The 20,847-nt window shown below is 43.8% G+C and overlaps 2 protein-coding genes across 2 annotated transcripts; one reads left to right on the top strand and one right to left on the bottom strand.

Annotated features, from left to right (window-relative positions):
- The first annotated feature begins 827 nt into the window (after positions 1–827).
- gpr12 (G protein-coupled receptor 12) lies at positions 828–7,026 on the top strand. Its single transcript, XM_023416919.2, has 2 exons — positions 828–1,057; positions 2,060–7,026. Exon 2 carries the CDS (start codon positions 2,072–2,074, stop codon positions 3,098–3,100), a length of 1,029 nt encoding a protein of 342 aa, XP_023272687.1. The 5' UTR covers positions 828–1,057; positions 2,060–2,071; the 3' UTR covers positions 3,101–7,026.
- A 189-nt stretch (positions 7,027–7,215) lies between these two features.
- Positions 7,216–19,797, bottom strand: wasf3b (WASP family member 3b). The gene is made up of 9 exons (XM_023416917.2): positions 19,694–19,797; positions 14,577–14,733; positions 12,150–12,284; positions 11,720–11,873; positions 10,664–10,781; positions 10,149–10,330; positions 9,732–10,007; positions 9,218–9,525; positions 7,216–8,235 (listed from the first exon to the last, which is right to left on the bottom strand). The coding sequence occupies exons 2-9, from the start codon at positions 14,707–14,709 to the stop codon at positions 8,078–8,080; spliced, it is 1,464 nt and encodes a 487-aa protein (XP_023272685.1). The 5' UTR covers positions 14,710–14,733; positions 19,694–19,797; the 3' UTR covers positions 7,216–8,077.
- Positions 19,798–20,847: the final 1,050 nt, after the last annotated feature.

The following is a 20,847-nucleotide window of genomic DNA, read 5'->3' as shown; positions in this document are numbered from 1 at the left end:
GCTCAACATCGCCCCGTAGCGGTGTCATCTGGAAGCTCTGCCTTCCCACTGCAACAGGAGCTATTTATAATCCATTCAGACTCCAAAGGCAGGTGCTTTGGAATAACGCCCACGCGCACACACACACAGCCGACTTAACGCTTGGTCAGCTAAGTGTGTGGTCAGATATATGCACATCAACAACTCACCCACTGGCTCCTCATCAGCCGAGGTGTCTTGGAGGCTGCGCCGCAAGGATGGAGAGACGAGGCAGAGAAGATGGAGGACAGGACAGGAGAGGGGAGGGGAGGGGAGGGAGGGAGAGGAGGAGGTTGGTGACACACATCAGGGTTGCTGTTAATAGCACAGACAAGACCAGAATAGCAGGGCGTCGCAGGAGGTAAGCGAGTCCCTGTCTCCAGCATCTTCATATCTGAAACTCGAGTCGGGCAGCACAAAACCGCACTGAAACTAACAAAACACTGCAGTTTAACGCAAGTGCAGGTGAGCCAAGAGCAACTTAACTGGTTGAAGAGCAAATGTTACAATAGACATCCACGGCTCAGGTAAATGGTGCATGTATAACTGAAACAATAAACGACTAAAGGAACGTGGAAATACAGAAACCTGAAGAACCACACACTCTTGCACCTCTCTCTGTCCTCGGGACAACAGAGACCAGACATTTGGCTGTCGAGAGGAGTTCAACCAGTCTTTGGGAGTCTGGCCCATTTGGGACTCCTCCTTCATCATCGACCCCCTCCTCCCCTCCCCTCCCCTCCCCTCCACACATACACTCAAGCACATACACACCCCCTCCTCCTTTTCCTCTCTTCCGCCGCTGCTCCGCTCGCTGCTCCCTGCACAGCCGCAGTCCACGGCGATGCGCCGTTAACGGCAGAGCCGCTCCGCGCTCTTTTCTTCTTCCATCATCCCCGTTTTCAGGCAGAGAGGACCAGCATCCCCCTCCCCGGGTGCGTCTCTGTCCCCCGGCGCTGCACCGTCCTTATCAATAACATGGAAATACAAGACTGCCGTTCTTCCATCTAGACGGAAAGTCTCACCTCACAGAGTCAAGGTAGGCTGGGTGGCGGCAGAATGAGATTGTTGAGCATCCTTTACATGCATGGAAAAAAAATGCAGCCTGATTTTTTTTCCTTCCCTCCTCCAGCATCCTTTCGCTGACGTGGAGCAGCCACTGTGTTTTTCTGATGTAAGGTGCACAGGGTAAAGCAGCACCATATGGCCACCAGTGTGAGGTGCATGTATGGCATTAGAGAGAGGCTTTATTCCCATAACGGGTGCGGTATCTTCTGCTGTGGAGAGCGGCACCTGGTCTCTGACAGCTGCGTGAATTATTGCCGGTGCCGGTGAAGGGTTATTGATACCCGCTGTCAGGAAATGTGGCCTGCAATGTGCTGCACAGCGTGCTTTGGTTTTCTATTCTCTTGCATTTCCCTTGGCCATGCATTAATTAATAGCTCTTACGTGTGGTCTAACCTATGTACAGGCCTCTGTTATAATAGACTACTCAGTGCGTTTAAAATACATTACTTTAACTGTCTGGAACAACTAAATCTTAGACTACATTTTATTGCTGCGCAGAGTTTTTTTTTTTTTTTAAATAGTTATAACCAAAATGAAATGGACTATTTTTTTGTGTAGCTCAGTGTTTTCATTCCTAGTAACAGCAGAGTTAAGGTTAGTGTGTGTTCCTGCATAATGTGCGTTCACAAGGCCTACATACACACTGAGGATATAACCTTGGCTGTGCCCATTTTTGTGTTGTGGAATGAGTAACACAGGTGTCTCAAAAGCAACACGCATTCAGTGGTGCACAGAGGTGGGGTGGTAGCGGTAGTGGACAACAGCCCCCAATGTTTTTGTCTCACTTTAATTAAATTGCAAAGCTAAAAAGAACAAAACACACACACACAAATGCTCTTAGATTTATTTATATGCATATTTGTGTGAGTGTGTGCATACCACCAGTATTGTTTTAAACTGACTTTGTGTATCAAACTATATCATTACAGTGTGTTTGTGTGTGTGTGTGTGTGTGTGTTTGTGCCAATTTCAGACGGGTGGCACAATGAGTGAAGAACCACCGGTCACCCCCAGCTGGCTTACCCCTGACCCCACAGCATGGGCCAGCGGAGGCGGGGGGCCGATGGACAACAGCACCAGCCTGGGGATGTTTCCACCAGAGGACTCCCTGCCACCCAGCCAGCTGCCCCTGCTGGTCAACCCCTGGGACATTGTGCTGTGCTCATCTGGGACTCTGATCGCCTGTGAGAATGCTCTGGTGGTGCTGGTGATCTGGCAGAACCCTGCGCTGAGAGCCCCCATGTTCCTTCTGATCGGAAGCCTGGCGCTGGCCGACCTGCTGGCCGGCCTGGGCCTGGTGCTTCACTTCACCTGTGCCTACTTGCTTCGTTCCGACTCGGCCCAGCTGCTGACTGTGGGCCTGGTGGTAGCCTCCTTTTCCGCCTCTGTCTTCAGCCTGCTGGCCATCACTATCGACCGCTACCTGTCGCTCTACTATGCCCTCACCTACAACTCAGAGCGGACAGCGGCCTTCACCTACACCATGCTCGTGCTGCTGTGGGGCCTCTCCCTGTGTCTGGGCCTGCTGCCGGTCACAGGGGTCAACTGCCTGGCAGAAGAGGCTACGTGCAGTGTGGTGCGGCCGCTGACGAAGAACAACATCGCCGTGCTGTCCGTCTCCTTCCTGCTGCTCTTTGGCCTCATGCTGCAACTCTACGTCCAGATCTGCAAGATTGTGATGCGCCACGCTCATCAGATCGCCCTCCAGCACCACTTCCTGGCTGCCACACCCCACTACGTCACAACACGAAAGGGCGTGTCAACGCTGGCCATCATCCTGGGTACCTTTGCGGCCTGCTGGATGCCATTCACTGTCTACTCCCTCATTGCTGACTACACCTACCCTCCACTCTACACCTACGCCACGCTGGTGCCTGCCACCTACAACTCTGTTATCAACCCAGTCATCTATGCCTTCAGGAACCAGGAGATCCAGAAGGCGCTGTGGCTGGTGTGCTGTGGCTGTGTGCCTGCCACGGTGGCCCAGCGTGCAAGGACCCCTAGTGACGTCTGACCAAGCAGACCCAGGTGGGAAGAGAGAGGCGCCCTGGGTCAGCTCTGCTCCTCACTGGGTCTGTCCAGTGTCACAGAGAGCAGCAGCAGGGGAAGTGGCAGAGGGCTGTGGCTTCAGCTCTGGCTGGAAATGTCACTGGCAGAGGCAGTTTGGTTAGTTATCCACAACCCACCTGGATGGATGGCATTTTTTTCTTTGTTGCAATCACCATAGGGCAAAGTATCTCACTGTCTTCCCCAGTAAAGGCAGCCACTGCGCGGGCGGCATCCCGCCCCCTCCTGTTCAACCCGTGCCACGCCCTTCCTCTGTTCTGCAGAGAGCGCTAGGTGCATCACATGTTACAGGCAGCAGCTGTATATAGAATGTGCATATAGTTACCAGCACCAGACCTTTGGTTGACACGTGCTTGTTTTTGTTCAAATAGAGGGGGAGGATTATTGGTTTGCGCCTCTGTGCGTGCGTAAAAGCGCACGGCAGATTAACAAAGCAGTGTGTGCGGTGAAGAGAGGAGAGGAAGGGAGAGCGCGTCCGCGGTTGAATACGCAGGCATTTCCACAGTGAAGCCCGTCTGGAGCAGCATCCCGGCGCTCTGCTGCTGCACTCTGAACGTGCGTCGAAAGCTAAACAGCCGCGGAGAGCTAAAAATAGACCCGGTGCTCTCTGATCCGCGCCCTGCGTCCTCCACAGACGCCGAGAAAGAAATCAAGCCGCTTCTTCTCCTCCTCGCCTCTCCCATTTTCTGTCTTCTTTTCCCTCTGGATTGTGCGCGAATGTGTTTTATTTGCGCTTGCGTCTGGGAGGCTCAAGACAAAGCCCTAGGAGACCCCCACCATTAACCCCTTCTCCTCCACCTTTTATTGGTATGGAGGCACCAAACCTAGGCCTATAAGCCTATCGGATTATGTAACCACATTATATCCCTCCTCTTTCACCTTTTGAGTCGAAATTGCTTTTTGAATGTCAGGAGGTTGCTTTAGAATTTCACTGCTGTTTATTTGAATAAAGGCCACGAATTAGAGTGATAGAGAGCCTAAGGTCATTTTAAAATGAATATGAAATATAATACCCCTAAATGAATCCCATAGCAGATTAAATCAACATGCCTATGATGAAATCAAAGCAAACCTATAGACAAAAGCTTACATGGTGTGTATACTAAAGTATACAAGGGATGTCTCTGCAAAATCCTGAATGTAATTCCATCTATTTGATATTCTTTGGCTCCCAAAGAGCCTCACACCGACCACATTATATCTGATCTGCATGCTAGACTTCAGTGTAATTTGCATGCAACGAGCACAGATCCACTGTTTTCCCGCTGAGTTCAGTGAGGTAGGTCACATAGGCCACTGGAGGCAATGTGTCATGGTACCCTGATGTCATCATGACCCTAAAAATTTTGTTTATGTACAATGTGCCGCAGTGTACTTCACCAGCAGATACGAGCTTAGATGTCTGCTTTGATCATGCTTTGAGGTCAATTTACTGTAATTTAATAGGAGCCCAAGTCACAACCCCCCACCAGCTGCTCTGAGTTAGTTATCCGTTATCTCTTGGTCTCAAAAGCAGTCTTCTGATTCCTCATTCATACACATCATGTCAGCAATAACTAGCCAACGAATGGTAGTTATTTTTTAGATGTGAAGCAATACTCAGACAGCAATAACATCCACGCCTCCACCCCCCCCCTCCCAATGACTTCTTCCTGTAGTGTTGAAGCACCATAACGGCCCCGCTCGGGTGGGGATGTGTTGTAGTGAACAGGCTCAAGTGATGCTTCAGTGATACATCTTCGAATGGGTGGTGGGGTAATCACTCCTGGGCTGGAAAAAGTGGACGGGATCAAACGACTCATTTGTCTCGGTGACACCGCTGCCTCATTCTTCCACAATGCTTTTTCCAACCCAAAATCAGGCTTTGATAATTTCTCACACTGGGATGAAGTTTTTTTTTGTTGTTGTTGTTGTTGTTGTCGTCGTCGTTGTTGTTGCCTCTGCCTTTTGTGAGCATATGAACTGTCCTGAGTGTCGTAACCTCAAGTGTCAGTGTGTGATCTGGGACTGTGTTTTCGTGCATACGGTATGAGTTGCATGGCCTCTGGGTGTGTGCATGTGTGTGTCCGTGTGTGTGTGTGTGTGTGTGTGTGTGTGTGTGTTTGTGTTCCAGCAGCTCAGCAGACCGTAATCTGTCTCCTTGTGTCTTGTTTTTGTCGAGGGGGTGGGGGCGGTCTGAGAAATACAAATTCCTGTTGACCCCCTGACCTTAAGAGGATAATGCTGCCAGTCTTCCTGTCAATTCTGAGAGAAGTGGCCTCGTTACGTGTTTGTAGAGCTTTATGAAGGGAGATAGGACTAGGATGTGGACGCTCCAGCACTTCAAGCCAAAGTGAAAGGGACTCTGAATGAACTGGGGTCCTAGTCCTGCTGTGTGTTTTCTGTCTCCTTTATATCACTAATACTCTACTCTACTTTAAATCAATCTAGTCTGGTTGAGGCAGGTGTCCGTTAAGTGACCTCTGAATGATTCTATGAGCTAAAAATGGCCACTTCCAATTGCAAAGATAATGCTTCTTCATTCCTTCCTTGCTGCCTCCCCTCTCAGTAAGCCCAACAGAGGTATAGCCCCCGGTCTTCGTCTTTCTGACCTCAGATCAGGAAAGCATTAGAATAAAAGGGGGGATGAGAAAAAGGAAAGCTGAAGAATAGCATTTCTGAGCATTGGAACGTAGGCTGTGTATGTGAACTTGTGCACAGTGTCAGACTGAACCCTGTAGATATTTGATGAGCACCAACAGGTCAGGCTGGCACACCACAAACCATCACAAACTCTTATTCCTTTACCTTTGGAGAAAAGTCTATTTTGTTATATTCATTGAAAAGTTCTATTTTTTTCCACTTTAGTCTGGCCTGAATTCTTTCAGATTCTGATGTTGTATGATAATAATGGCGCTGTAAAGCCTTTTTCTGAATGTAGTAATAATCAAATTGTTTATCTGATACTCCCTCCTCTTGACTCATTTGTTTGTGTAAATAAGGCATGCATAAGAGGAGGGACTTTATACCACCGTGCATGGTGCTACCAAAGCCAGTCAAACTAGGGGATGAGTTGGGTCGCACCATTTTTTTGACTGACACTTCTCCACATCAGCTTTTAATGTAGAATTTGTCCTGTCAGGATTCACTTTCCTTACTTCAATATGCACCAGTTTGCAAAGGCTGGTTAATGGACGATTGAGCAGATGGGGCTACACAGATGGAGGATGTTTGAGAAAAAAAAAATGGTATGAGACTTTCTCTGATTGGTGAATGTTTTCCTCCTCTCGACAATATTGTTGAGATTTTCATGGTTGAGCAGGTGTGAACAAGGGCTTTGTATCCAAGAATAGCTAAAGACTGTGATGTTGGATGTAATACTTCTCTGTATACACACACCTGCTTATCTACTGAATGGTTTCACAGTGTAACGGTACACAGAGATGTACAAAGCAACTGGGGTTTTTGGGAAAACGTGTGGCCGATAACGGGCTGTTCAAGTGAGGAGGTGTGTTTCTGATCGTTACTAATCTAGAGCTAAATATCAAAACACTCAAGGGCCTGTGAATGTGAGTGTGTTTTGGGATGGGGTTTGGAGATAGGGGGGACACCGCAGTAACAGCATCTTGTGTAGACGTATGCGTAGTTTTCAATGTGAAATGCACTTTATTTTTTGGATGAAAATGGCACAACAAATTAAGTATCTGCAAAATGAAACGTATTAACGATAATCAACATGCACTAACTTAACTGAGATATTGTAAAAACATTTGTGTGAACGTGGTGTCTATTTTTCCAAGGTGTTAGTTGTACTTTTTATTGCTTTGGTTAGTTAACTCAATTGAGAGATCTTGTTAATTTTGTATTAAAAACAAACATGTGCTGTGCATAAAACTCCTGCCTTGACTAATTTGTTCATCCTCGCCCTGGCTCAGTGCCCCCCTTTTCGCACTCTTCTGTTTCCCTGGCAACTCCCTTCTTAGCTGTACTGTTACCATGGAAACTGAAGTCTTAGAGCCAGGTATGTGTTGTCTCTATGCCGACAGTGGAACAGAGACATGACAGCCCAGCCCTGATCCTTCATTCATTTCATTCATCATTTTATTTTTCTCTGGGTCAAAGGTTACAGAGCTCACACTAGCATATACATGACCCCCCCACCCCCCACCCCTTCCCACTCGTCCCCTCCATCACAGCAGTGAGCGATTGCAGACGCAAATGGCTCAATCAATTATCATATTTATGATCAATAAGACTTTTTACAAATCAAACTCCTGTCCAGCTTCACCACGGCATCACAAATGCTCTTCCCCGTCACTCGTTCAGTGGCTTGAATCTATCCACGGCAGCTACCGCCGAGCTCGTCCGTTACTTCTTCACTTCCAGTTATTGTCACCTACATGTTAAAAACTTGCCTCATGATCTATGGCATACGCAAGTGTTTGAGTAAAAACATTAAAAAAAGACAAATACATTGGTTAGCTCAAGAGGAAAGCTTCTAATCATTCTATAACTCTCAAGCTCTGACTATACATGAAATAAGCACCTTCACACGGTGTCTATAGTGTTATAACAGGTAGAGAAACATCCACTGGGGTGTATTCACTATGCTTTGAAATATAATCATCAAACTGAATGTTAATGTTTCAGTGGTCAGCATTACAGTATATTACTAGACTCTTTACAGTGTTTATGCATCTTGAATACATCCCCAGATTTCCAGTTTTGGACCATTCAGCTTATATCAACCTACAGCATGTGATTGTGTGTAGGTGTAGTAGTATGTGTGTGTGTGTGTGTGTGTGTGTTTTCAGCAACAACGTGTGTGATAACCCGTGAGTGTGATGAAGTGGGCATTCCTTCAAGTGAGTGTGAGATCGACTGATTGTGTGTCTTCTTATTGTGTGTGTGTATCTTCAGCGGTTATCCCATTTTTTCACGTGTGTTAATCCGACCAGTCGTTCTCTTCCAACTCGGAGTCGTCCTCGGAGTCGGAGTACTCCACAGCGATGCGCCGTGACAGGATGGTGGCCACGTCGTTTCCGACTGGCTCCCTCTTAGCCTGCTGCTCCTGCTGCTCCTGCACCTTCTTCAGCTGGATGCCTGCAGGAAAATATGGAGAGCAGATCCATGTTTTTGACTTGTGCACTCATTAGGTAGGATGTAGAAATCAAAGGAGAAAATAGCTTCACTCTAATATTATTTCCTTCATTTGAGTTTCACTTCTTGATAAACAAAAAAAAAGGCGTCTCACTTTTTATTACAAGTGCTGTGTTGTACAGATGTACGCCCTCAGTCCTCTTTGACTGCATATATTTTATGCATATAAAACATTTTGCAATGCAGTGGAAAATTGTTATTGACTGAGCAGTTATTTTCACCTTAGTATTTACTTTCAAATAAGTGTCTTAGATAAGGGGCTTTTAACTGGACTAGTTTAAAATCTGTCTGATCCGTTTCAATGTGTGAGAGATTATGCACTGCCTAATCCCCCAGAAATAACCCAAAAGTTATTTCTTGGTGTTTGGTAGTATACTCTAAGATACACAGGCAAATGTAAGCTTACAAAATATAAATCAAGATACTAAACGTTTACTCCAACTAGTGTCTTCAAGCCATTTCCTATTAGATCTGGAATATCCCATTAAAATGTAAATCAAAAACATTTATTTATAGCTATTTCTCTTTCTATGTTTTCTAATTTAAGTGTATTTATAATGGATAATGGATGTAGTGGAAATTAAGTTAAGATTTAACTAAAATGAAATCTCAACATATTCAAACTCTCTACAGTACTGTGCTACTTAGAAGTTTGTAATTAATTGAGATAACCTTGTTGAGATCTGTTTTCACTTTGACATTGAAATATTTTTCTGTTATACAGTGTCAAATAAGCCACACTAAATCCTCTTTGATTCAATGCTGTAAAACGACAACATAAAAAGTTCCATGGGGGCGCTGTGTGTGTTAGCGTTATTGCGTTTTTATAATTTTTCTAAACAAATCCTCTGTTGAAAGGTAAAACAAATGTATATGTAAATGCATATCTTGATAAGCACACACACATACACACTACAGCTCTTACCCATACGTATGGCAGCCAGCAGATCACTGCGGGCATCATTGACCACTGTGGTCTCAACGGCTACAGAGGAAGACATCTTGTGGGTTGTGAAGTGGGAGGCACCAGCTGGAATGGGAGGAGGTGGAGGACCAGGAGGAGGTGGAGCTGTCTGGCCTCCAGATACAGGTGGTGCAGGCGGAGCATAGCCGCCACCCATTGGACCAGGAGGCATCGGACCGCCGGGAGGTGAGGCAAAGGCAGTCTGGGCAGAGGGAATGAGAGGGGCAGGAGGAGGGGGAGGAGGAGCGGTGTTGGCATAGCCATCCATACTGAAAGAAAGACAGAATGACAGAGAATAAGTAGATAGGTACAGGTACAGTCATCAGGGTTTGAGAGGACAGTCTACAGATACTAACCCACTAGGTGGCAGCATTATCTCAAAGTTCAAGTATTACAGATCATTTAATACCAATATGTTAACACTATTAGATGAACTAGTGTTGTATGTGTGTGTGTGTTTGGCTCTTATGTTTACCTGTAGTCCACTGGTGGGAGGGACATAGAGCCACCATTCATAGCCTCAGTGGGTGGAGGAGGCAGCGGGACTTGGTGATGGTGAGAACGGCCCAGTGTCCCGCCTTGATAGGCCATCATAGTCCTGCCCCTGTTATCATGCTCACCTCCTCCACGACCAGCATGTCCTGCAGCCATCTGGGCAGCCAGGACGCTGGGCGGAGGGCCAGAGTAGGTGTGGGCGTGGCCAGCGTGGTTCATGGTGTTGGGGTAGTGGTGCTGATCAGGGCCGTGACCCCTGAAGAGAGACAGCAGGGAAGAGGTGGAGGAGAAGATTGGAAGGTGAAAGAAGAAGAAGAAGAAGTTTTTTTCCACACCTGAGGAAGGAGAAATGAAGTAACATACCAGAGTGTGTGTGTGTGTGTGTGTGTTCACCTACCTGTTCTCTGGCGACATTGAGCCCTCAGAAGAAGCCCCTCTGTCGCGGTGTATGGTGTGTCGATGGTCTGGTCTCAGCTCCTTATCCAGAGCCATCATGTTCCATTCCTGCCGACGGTTCCTTGCCTTGCGGACCTTCTTCACCTCCCTCTGTAACGTCCCATCAACACAACGCCGCTGCTCCTACAAGAAAGAGAAAGAGGTGTTTTTAAGCTATTTTGTTCAAATACGGTCAAACTAGAAACAGCAATATAAAAGATAGATGGTGGTCTCTCACTATGTGTGTTCCTCTACAGACCAGCTGTGTTCCTGACAATGACTGCATGTTTTGTAGCCTGTGACATTATTCGATCATTATATTTATAATAACTCAAACTAATTCTAAAAATCTGGGATGGAGCAGCACCAGTAACTGGCGAGTACAATCTAAAAATTCAACCACAACAAAACTGAAATCTTGCTATATGACTGTATGAATGAAGGCTGACATTTGAGATCCTGATGACAGAACTGTACCTTCTGTTTCCTCTTCTCTTTTCTCTTGTCCTCTGTGTCCTGCAGCATCTTTTCCTTCCACAGGTCAAAAAAGTAGGAGGGATCGGTGTAAAACTTAAGTGCTTCCTTGTGGTCATCCCTACGGAGACAGACACCAAGAGGGTTAAACAGATTTACAAATGTCTTTATACAGAAACCTGCATGAAACTGTGTGAAGTTGAGTCAAATAATTGTCTGGTAGGCAGCATTTTTTGGCTCTGCGTATCTAGACTAAGTTGGGGATTAAACATGTAATGCTATGAATATTGAAATAGTGGAAGAGGCTGATGGAAGAACACGGGTGAAATTATGAGTGGAAATCCTGTGTTATTATCACAGACAGCATAACTGACGATGACAAGATTAAAGTGGAGAGGGAGAAAGACGGAAAGACCGGAGAAAGAGAGAGTAAAGTGTGTTATGTTGTCAGGGTTAGGGGTTGGAGTCCCACTGGAGTCAGCCATGCTAAATACGTAATGCACCTAAAGTACTGGGCAGCACACTGCATGACAGGAGCTACCAACTAGCAGAAGAGAATCTGCTGTTTCACTGTGAATGTAGGTCAGAAACTAGTAAAAATCAAGAACTTTTAAACTGAATTTCTGCATGTTTCACCATGTTAAATTTAAGACTTTAAGACCTTTTACTGCCACATAGAGTTTAATCTAATAAATGTTTCACAGTCACAGCAGCTAAAGTATCAAAGCATGATGAAAAACCAGTAGAGACAATATAGATCAGAATTGTTCATTATCATATCGCATTTTTTCTGTATTAGCAGTAAATAACAAAATTGCTCAATGATAAAATGTATTAAACTGATGTGACCTGGATCCAGATAATCATCAGAAAATGGGAATGACATACTTTTACAACCCGCAGCACTGACTGATCAGCATTCACAGGTGTGGGGGAAAATGTAAAAGAAGCTCTTGTCTAAAAAGTGATTCCTCATACATTTAAAAAAAAAAATGTCACAATGATTATGCAGTAAGAGCATGCTTCAAATCTGAGTGTCTATGCGCCAACAACACCGACCTGTATGATGAGAGGATGCTGAGTGGTGGAGGCTTGTCACTCAGGTTGTACATTTCTCTGACAGGATTGGGCACGCTGCTCTTGGACACCACCTGCTGGTCCTGAATGGTAGAGCTCTTGAAGGCTTTCCTCATGTTGATGTCTTGCAGGGAAACTGAGAGCACAAAAACAGGAAGAGAAAACAAATGAATGAGTTGTCTATAGGAAAAAGGAACGAATGAATGAAAGAAAGAAAGAAAAAAAACAAACAACGGAAAAAAAAAACGTAACGTTGGTAGGTATCAAAAATAACCTCCCCACATAGCAGAGTGCAGGATGTGCAACTGGGCAACTTCATACAAAAGCAGAGAACACATAAGACTGACAGCACTTCAGCGATGAGTAATGACTTGCTCTGCCTTTGCCCTCAGACCTCTAACCTCTGACCCACCTTCCTCCACGGTGGAGTCCAGCTGTGTGACCTTAACAGCCAGCCGGTCAATGCGGTCCTGGAGAGAGTTGGCACGCAGGTAGAAGGTGTTAGCCTCGTTAAACAACTCGCCAAATATGTCCTCCGCATGTTTACCTGGAAAGACAAAAGAACGACACAGGAAAAAACACAGAAAGAGACAGGAAATTTGAGAGAAAGAAGCAGACTTGTAATCATTATCTGGGGCCAAGTAAATCCCCACAGAGACTGAAGACGATCAATCAATATACTCGTAATGTGACACAATGTGAAACTAGAGTCTTAAGAGTCTGTGCAGGAAATGGTGTCTCTCCATTTAGCAACATTCCTCATGAGCGATTTGTTATGAACTGACTACATTCTATCCAAATCCTATTATGTGCATGTTTGTGTGTAGCCCTAAACTATCTGCAAAAGTTTTGCCAGGGAAAGTAAATAGTATACTATCCTCCACCTCAACGGCTGCTGCTGATGTGACATTAAACTCTAGTGTAGCTGTTTGGTGAGAAGAAGCTGAACATCGCTAAATCCTACACCCCTCGATCTTAACTATATCCATATTCATTAACCCATGGCTTTCCTCCATCTGTTTACACATACGGCCTGAAAGACCTGAGAGGTGACACACCAGTCATTGTGAACTTAACGTCAATAGACACGCTATCGCTGCCTGCCGAGATTCAAAGATTCAGAAGTTGCCCAGCAGCGGGGTGTTGTCTCAAGTTAAGTCAAGTCTCAAATCAATGCAAAACCAAAAGTGTTTGTTTAGATTTCAAATCAAGCAAAATGATTCCCACCTGGGTCCTGTACGCACGCTAAAGCTCATGCTGGTGCCGACAATGTTCAGGCAACAACAACAAAAAAAAAAAACTCTACTCGTTGCCGGTACACTCCTGGTAAAAGATTCACACATGAATGGTGCCATCGTCTTCAGGATGGCCCACAGCCCCTTTTGTAACAAACATTTTGTTGTTTTGTTCTCACCCTCATGCACACTTGCATTCTTAACCCTAAAAAGTAGCGATAAATCTGTTGTGGAACATTGTTTGGTAAAATTAAGACTGGGCTGAAGGAGGAAGTAACCCACAGTAAAAGTTGTAAGTGTTAAATGGCTGTTAGCCAATGGCTATTGGAGCTATAAGTTCCAGGCTCCGGGAGTTTTAGCCAACACCACGTAAGAGCAGAAGGCCTTTTACTACCAGATCTAGATGCTGGGATGAAAAGAATAAAAAAATTCTTCCCCTGGAAGAACACAGGTTAAAAATCAGCCAGAGTAATTTCAGCATGTGTCTAGTAACATTGTTTAAGTATAGAACACTGTGTGTAGAAAGTGGTATGGCTAACACACACAAACACACACTAAGGACTATATCTGTCCCTCCTGCTGACAGGATGGGCTGCAAGAAAAATATTTAGAGGAAGGAAGAATCAGAGATCCGGCATGCTGAGCCCCATCAACTCTGACCTCCTCTTGAGGATTCCTATGGCTCACTTACAAACATACATCTGCACGAAGACATGCACAATGCATGTTGTCTGTAGATATACCCCAACAGGCCTGTGCGAGTATTTATTTTTAACCCACACAGCTGCTTTTGAAAGGCCCACTCCCAACGCAGGAACTTGACACAATAAGAGACTGACAGCGACTGAATATAACTGGGCCAAACAGAAGAGGGTTAACAGCATCAAGGACTGGTTTGAATTTATGCTGTTAGAGCACAGAATGAACTCTCGACACAGTTAGTGTGAGACACAGAAAATGGGTGCAACTGAGGATACGTGGTTGAAGGATAACCGTCACATGACAACACATCGCAAATTGTTGATGGGTTATGAAACAAGAGCACTGGCATGGAAGATGGATGTCTAATACGTTTACGGTGAACATAACATGCGATATAAAACAGTATAACAGTATAATAAAAACACATGCAGTCATACATACAAAAACACACTGACATGAACAAACACACACTAACACACATGGAGTATATCTGCACTGTCAGATGCACACAGCTGTCCTGATAAGTTCGTTTCTGCAGAGCTATCTAAAAGGATTACATTTCATCCCTCCATGTTCCAGTGCGAGGCCGCTGTAACCCCAGGCCCTGTAACCATGACAACGCCCAAATCAATCACAGCTTCAGGATTAATGATGAAAGCATGTGATCTTGTCCTGTTACAAAGAGGCTACACACAATGTAGACAATCGTCATACTTAGTAGGGTTATAGCCTGAGGAGGTTGGTGTTTCTGTTTTTAATATGACACAAAAACCTCTATTTGTGTTTTTTGTCCTATATGTGAGGCTGTTAGCAGCTTCTTCATGCAAAGGCCACATCATGTGTTTTATGTGTGTGTGTGTGTGTGTGTGTATGTGCATGTCTTGAGTGTGTGTGAGTCTCACTTAGGCTGCTGAGCTGACGGATGATGGCAGAGAGCGTGTTGTTCATCACACACTCCAGCTCGCTGCCGATGCCCTCGGGCAGCTCCCCTCGGCAGAGGTGGCGGGGCTCGATGTTCCTCTTCACCAGCGGCATGGCGAGGCTTCACACCGACACAAACTGCAGTGAGAAAATAGGGAAATAGGGATAAGCATACATTGTTTTAGACATGGGAGGAACCAGGTGTTGACAAGCATTTGCTCTGCTGAAGTGTCCAAGGAGCAAGACACAGAACCAGAGGCAAGGCAACAACTAATACTTTTTTTATTATCAATTAATATGCTGATCATTTTGTTTGATCTGTAAAATGTTAAAAAACTACAAAAATACCATAAAAATTTCCAAGATCACAGTTTGACATATATTGCTTAATTTGTCTGCCCAACAGTCTCAAAATCATATACATTCAATTTTCTATCAAATATTAATTTGCTGCTGGAACCACTGATTTTTCACCATTTTTGCTTAGAAAATTATTTAGCTGATTGATGAAATAGTCACTTATCATATTTCTGGTAATGATTAGTTGACTGCTAGTTTCAGCTCTAGTTATAATGCCATCTTATCTGTGACTTTAAATCATACATCCAGCTATATGATCAAATGTTCTTAAATTATGATCATTCTGGCTGACTGAAATAAAGGATGAAGTTGTTTACCTCATCACAGTCATTCATAGTCACCAGTCCCTGATTTATATTAAACATTTTATAAAAGCACAGAACTATACTTGAATTATAGTTACATACCCAATTCCAAGGCACTGATTGAAAATTTATGCAATACTTGATTTTGGCAGTATTGGTCAGCTCCATTTCAGACTGAAGTGAAAGACAATGAACATGAAGTCACAGTTATAATAAAATACATTAACCCTGTATTAATATTACTTCCCTATTTCAGGGGATGTCCTCTTTATAAGTTCACTTTTAAGAACATAATTATTGAGGGCATAGTTTGTAGTAGTGTTGCTATAGTGGATTGGATTGTATTTTATTGTAAGGTGTTCCTATTATTCCGTCCACCGTCTGTATATTAAAAACAAATAAAGCTTGAGTGAGCCTGTAGACAGAGAGCTGACAGTGAGGACCAACAGTGTCCTAAAGCCAGAAGACTTGTGGTGACCAGCAGAGAGATTAAAGCATTAGAGATAGGAAAATACAGCGTGCCAGCTAATCCCAGGCCGGTTTGTCACAAGCCCAGCTGGAATCCTGACACAAACAGAGATTCATGGATATGGCCAGCACCAAAAACATGGGAATTTTGATAAAAACAAGAACAAAGACCTGAAATATCTCAACTGATAAATACCTGCTTCATCACTTTCTCCAGAGGATACACAGAGTTTACAGACTTGCCCACACCCACAAACTTCCCTGTCTGAACATCACTGTCTAAAATTAAACCCTGATTGGCTTTCATCAGACACTCTGGACCTCAAAGCAGGAGATATCTCAGGGTTCATTGAAGCAGCCATCTTATCGGCTCTTCTTCCTGCTTCCTGTTTTTGCGGGCTCAGTCTGGCTCCTGTTTCCTGGTCCTCCCTGTGTAACATCTCTTCTTCCTGTCCAAACACTTGGCCAGAACAATACAGCTATGCCTCAAGAAGCAACCAGGAGGACAAACGGAAAGACAGATGGAAACATGCATACACCCTTTTCCAATAAAAACTATCATATGCAATTTTCAGACTCGCCAATCAAATGATTTTATGCTTAAATACAGTTCCAGAGCTTCTACTGTGTAGCCATGCCAAAAAAAACAAAAAAACACTTCAGAGAAAAGCAGGATGGAAAGACACAGGAGCTCTGGCAGTCTGACAGAAAGCTAATAATAGTTGTCAGGTACTAGAAATAAAACTCATATTGCTTGGGCTTTGCAGATATTTATTAATGAGCACAAGACATTTAGAAAATAGGTTTTAAAATCCTTGTTAACCCATCACAACTACAAAATATAGGCCTTGCAATTGTCTTGAATATTCATCATTTATTCTTAATCTCATAAAAGCCTTAATAAGAAGGTGAGGTTACATCTCCAATACAATAAATAACCAAGGAAGAAAGTATCAGTGATGTGCTATCAGTGTCTCTGCAGGAAACTACTGTAATTACAGATCATGTCATTACAGCTGTCCACAACAGAAATGAGACACTTCTGTTCACTGGGGCCAATTCCCACCAGCAGAGTCCTCATCTGGCCCTATTTTCTGAGCTAGCGACCCCCTGCAAACTTCAACAGCCTCACACCAATGAGAGAAAACAAAAGGGTAAAATTACACCATCTTGTGCTGCCACAAAGGACCCTGAATACAGCCACTAGGATCTGGTTTGGTGCAAAAGAGCTGCTTATGTTTAACGGTCTGCATAAACATTTTGGAAACATGTGCTTCTCGTTGCATAGGAAGGAGGAGATGCAAATGAGAAGATTGCATGTTTTTGCTTTTACTGTCTGGCTGGCATGACAATCACATCAATGAGGCGAAATAATGAGCGGCTGGGGGCGAGCGGGAGGAGGGACGGGGGCCTTGTCTGCTTGTGAGAAATGAGGGGAGAGTAGAGGCGAAGGAGGGTGCATGAGAGAGACACCAAGTGGGATAGAGAGTGTGTGACAGAAAAGAGACAGTGAATGAGATACAGTGTGAGGGAAAGTGAGAATGGGTTGTGTGTGACATTAAGAGGTGGACAAAGTGTGTGTGTGTTCATGTGTTTATGTGTTTGTGTGTGTAAGGGGGAAAGAGTGTATTGGGTGGGGGGAAGGGTAGAAATAGGGACCTCGGGGAAGCCACTGAAAGGTTCCCGGGACAATAGAGCTCCGTTCACACGGCAACAGCACTAGCTCTCCCATGCATCCTCCCCCTCCTCCTCCTCCTCCTCCTCCTCGACCTTCTTTAAGGCCCCCTGTACTCTTGCAATGAAAGCGTAGCAAGTGAGCGCTCCTCCCTCATCCACCACTCAGTCAGGGAGAAAGGCCGGGCCAAGAAAGGGAAAGTAAAGATCGAACATCTCACCCACAGCACCAGAGAAGAACACATTATGCTTATAAACATAGACGCTCACTCTCATGCCCTCATTCTTCTTTTTTTGTCATGTGCTTGGATAAATTATTACAACCCAACATGCACATGCAGGCATTCAAGTAAATAAACATGCACAAACACACACAAACACACCAGGTAGCCTCTCAAATGTCCCATTAGCAGCATTTTAACAGTCCCATCTGCAGCAAAAATGTCTTTGATCCTCAGAGGGGTGACTGTCAGGCTGCGTTCAGAGTAAAACTCACTTCCGCTGTGACTCCAGCAAGATGCCCACATCGCTTCACAGAAAAACAGAGATAGAAGAGGCCTTTACTACAGATGTGAGAACTCCATTAAGATCCGAAAGGGGAGTCATTATCAATTTATGAGCCGAGTACAGCTTCTTGTGTTGCAGGCTGTTTTGCTTGTTCTGATGTTATGAATAATGCAGCTTGGATTACGTCAGGTCACGCTGCCCTAAATATGATGTAAAAAAATTTCAGTTGTGACATTGCGCCTGTCCAGAAACGTCTCCTTGTTCCATTATTACTCAGGGGCAGCCATGGTGAGTGCCTGTGATGCACTCTGGGTAAAAGTGGCTACTGAATAGTGAATCCTAAAAGATACAGGGAAGCCAGGGAGCTTGGCTATAAGTTTTACCTTCTTTTCTATATCCAAAAAGACAGACAATCTATTAAGGCAGTGTGATGATAAAATATAACAGTTTGCTGACTTTCACCAAATAACATAATATGTGATATAATCTTATAATCCTATCATTATACACCTTAGTTGTTCAAATGAATGATTCAGAGTAAACTGTGATTAGAAACTAAGAGTTTGGTTAGTTACTCTGAACATCAATTTAATTACTTAATATGTGATTTTTGATTAATTTGCCATATTGTGACATACAATATATTGATATCTAAAAATATTCAGTGTCTTTACCCAACCCTAATATGTGTCTAATAAATCTGCAGGATTATTCTTATTCAAATACCTGACTTTTTAATGCAGACGTGACCTAAACGTGTCATAATCCCCATAATGTCATGATGGCAATACAATAGGATTAAAAGATGATTCATCAAGTAGTTCATCAATTAATGGATTCCACATTAATAGTTAATCAATCAAGCAATAAAAACAGCATTTTACTGTCACAAATGTATTGCTTTTTCTTTTTCTGGTTGTTTTTCAGATTAGGTAAGCAATTGTAATTGTAAGCGTTCAAAACTTTGAGTTCATTGTATTTTATAGTTATGGTTAATCGGTAACCAATTAGTCTAAAATGTGGTAGATTTATTCATTCATAGAGAATAGCTGCAGCCCTAGATAGAGGTAATATCTTTGCTTTGAATATAGGGTAAGCTGTCATTATACTATCACTATCTATTACTAATTTAACTGACGTCAATATTAAACACTTTATTTGGATTTCTGGTTGAGTGTTTTAATGTTATCACATGAATGTCACCATTAAGTTCATACCATGTACTACTTTGACGTTTCATGCCTTAAAATTCCCCATTTATCCACACACACACTCCCTTTCTCTCTTCCCCACAGATGATAGACGCACATTTACAGAAACACACACACATACACATACACACAGGCGTGAACTAATGACAACCGCGATCAATCACTGTTCCGCACCGTCGCTTCCCGTTACTGATGGATTGACCCACATCTGTTCATCTACCTCGGTTTTCCGTGGATTTCCGCCAGTTTTAATCTTAAATTTAACCAACCGATATCTGACTAGGTGTCCAACAGCTGATTAACACGCCGGTATACAACCAACATCAATAATGTGATTTAAAAAAGCTTTAAAGTCACCCAGCAGAAGGGAAAAATATTGACTGTGCGTTTATTATCCTCAACTGGGGGTCCGCTCCAACTGACCACTTGGTTAGCTAGCTTATGTCCAGTGGTAGTGGTCGACTTCTTAGTTTGGACAAATGGGACTACAGTAAACATAAATAACCACACGAAATTCATTATAATGATAAAGGGTGTTGATAGTTATTGTAAAAAGTATCATAAGGCCCTCACCAGCACTTGAAAAATTAGAAGAAATCAGCTCGTCCGCATGTCCCGTTAGGTACTCCTATTAGCTCTGCCATCCTGTGTCCCCCAGCCCGTCTGGCCACTCCGGGGAAAAATCCTTTGAGGACGGGGAAACGCCCACCGGCCACATTCCCCAATCACATCTCAAAGCAGGGGATTTAACACATGATGGGCGTTCACATTAACCAATACCGTTTCTCGAAATAAATGAGTGACAGGGAGACTCCCGTGCTTGAAAGCGCTGCTACAAATGGAGGGGGCGGGGCTACGATTGGGCGTTGCTGAAGAGCTTAGAGGGGTTTTTTTTTTATGCAGCTGGGTCCCATACCTTGTAATAATAAGGGGTTTATATTAATTTTGAGGCCTGTGGGGAATTTGTAGACTCGAAGACCTATTTAAATAACGATTACTAGCAGAAAGTTGCGAGCTAGATAGGTTCTTAGAGGGTTTGTAACATGTTTAAGGCAGTGATGCTGAGCATGAGCTGGGATAGTATTGTATAACAGACTGAAATAGCTGGGCCAGCATCCTGCAGGAAGAGGTTCAATGATCTGCTATACATAGATCAGTGCTTTACTTTCCCAGTTGTGTTTGTAGACAAAAGCAGTAAGAGGGAGATAACTGTCATCAAAGCAGAGGGAAAGGGAGGAGAAAATAATCTCTGGACTCCAGACAAGGTTTAGTCCATTAGAAATGGAAAGGGAGTTTCATAATTGAAAATGCAGTTCTATTCCTGGACAAGAGGGAAGACAAGGCCTGCATGTGTTATACAGTTGTCAGTTATACATATATAATTGATTGACACATGAATACCAAAGCACACATGTATGTATTAACATGAAAAAGTGGGGGAAGTTTAGTCAAAGAAATACAGTGTAAGCATACTTTGCAGCAAATGTATGACTTTTTGTTCCCAGTCAGAGATGAATTGATAGAATGCTTGTAATTGAAACTGACAGTTACTTGTTCGTAATCAATAATCAGTTCATGCTTTTCTGTTAATGATTCTAATGTAAATAGGAAATATAAACAGGAAATTTTATACCCACTTCTTGTTAGACAATTTGATTTGTCTGAACTCTTGACAATTATCAGCTCTAGCTGAGTTACCACAAAGAAAAATGGGCAAAAAAAAAAAA

Source organism: Seriola lalandi, unplaced genomic scaffold (genome assembly GCF_002814215.2).
Source record: "Seriola lalandi dorsalis isolate HSWRI2012SDOR001 ecotype SW California unplaced genomic scaffold, Sedor1 jcf7180002054570, whole genome shotgun sequence".
NCBI classification, from domain to species: Eukaryota; Metazoa; Chordata; class Actinopteri; order Carangiformes; family Carangidae; genus Seriola; species Seriola lalandi.
This window is presented reverse-complemented; position numbering and strand designations above follow the sequence as displayed.

Excerpts from the sequence above, each read along its gene's own strand:
- wasf3b (XM_023416917.2), bottom strand. The coding sequence starts at position 14,709 with ATGCCGCTGGTGAAGAGGAACATCGAGCCCCGCCACCTCTGCCGAGGG. Across the intron at positions 12,285-14,576 it reads CCGTCAGCTCAGCAGCCTAA|GTAAACATGCGGAGGACATA; the intron begins GTGAGACTCACA and ends TTGTCTTTCCAG. Across the intron at positions 11,874-12,149 it reads GGACTCCACCGTGGAGGAAG|TTTCCCTGCAAGACATCAAC; the intron begins GTGGGTCAGAGG and ends TTGTGCTCTCAG.
- gpr12 (XM_023416919.2), top strand. The coding sequence starts at position 2,072 with ATGAGTGAAGAACCACCGGTCACCCCCAGCTGGCTTACCCCTGACCCC.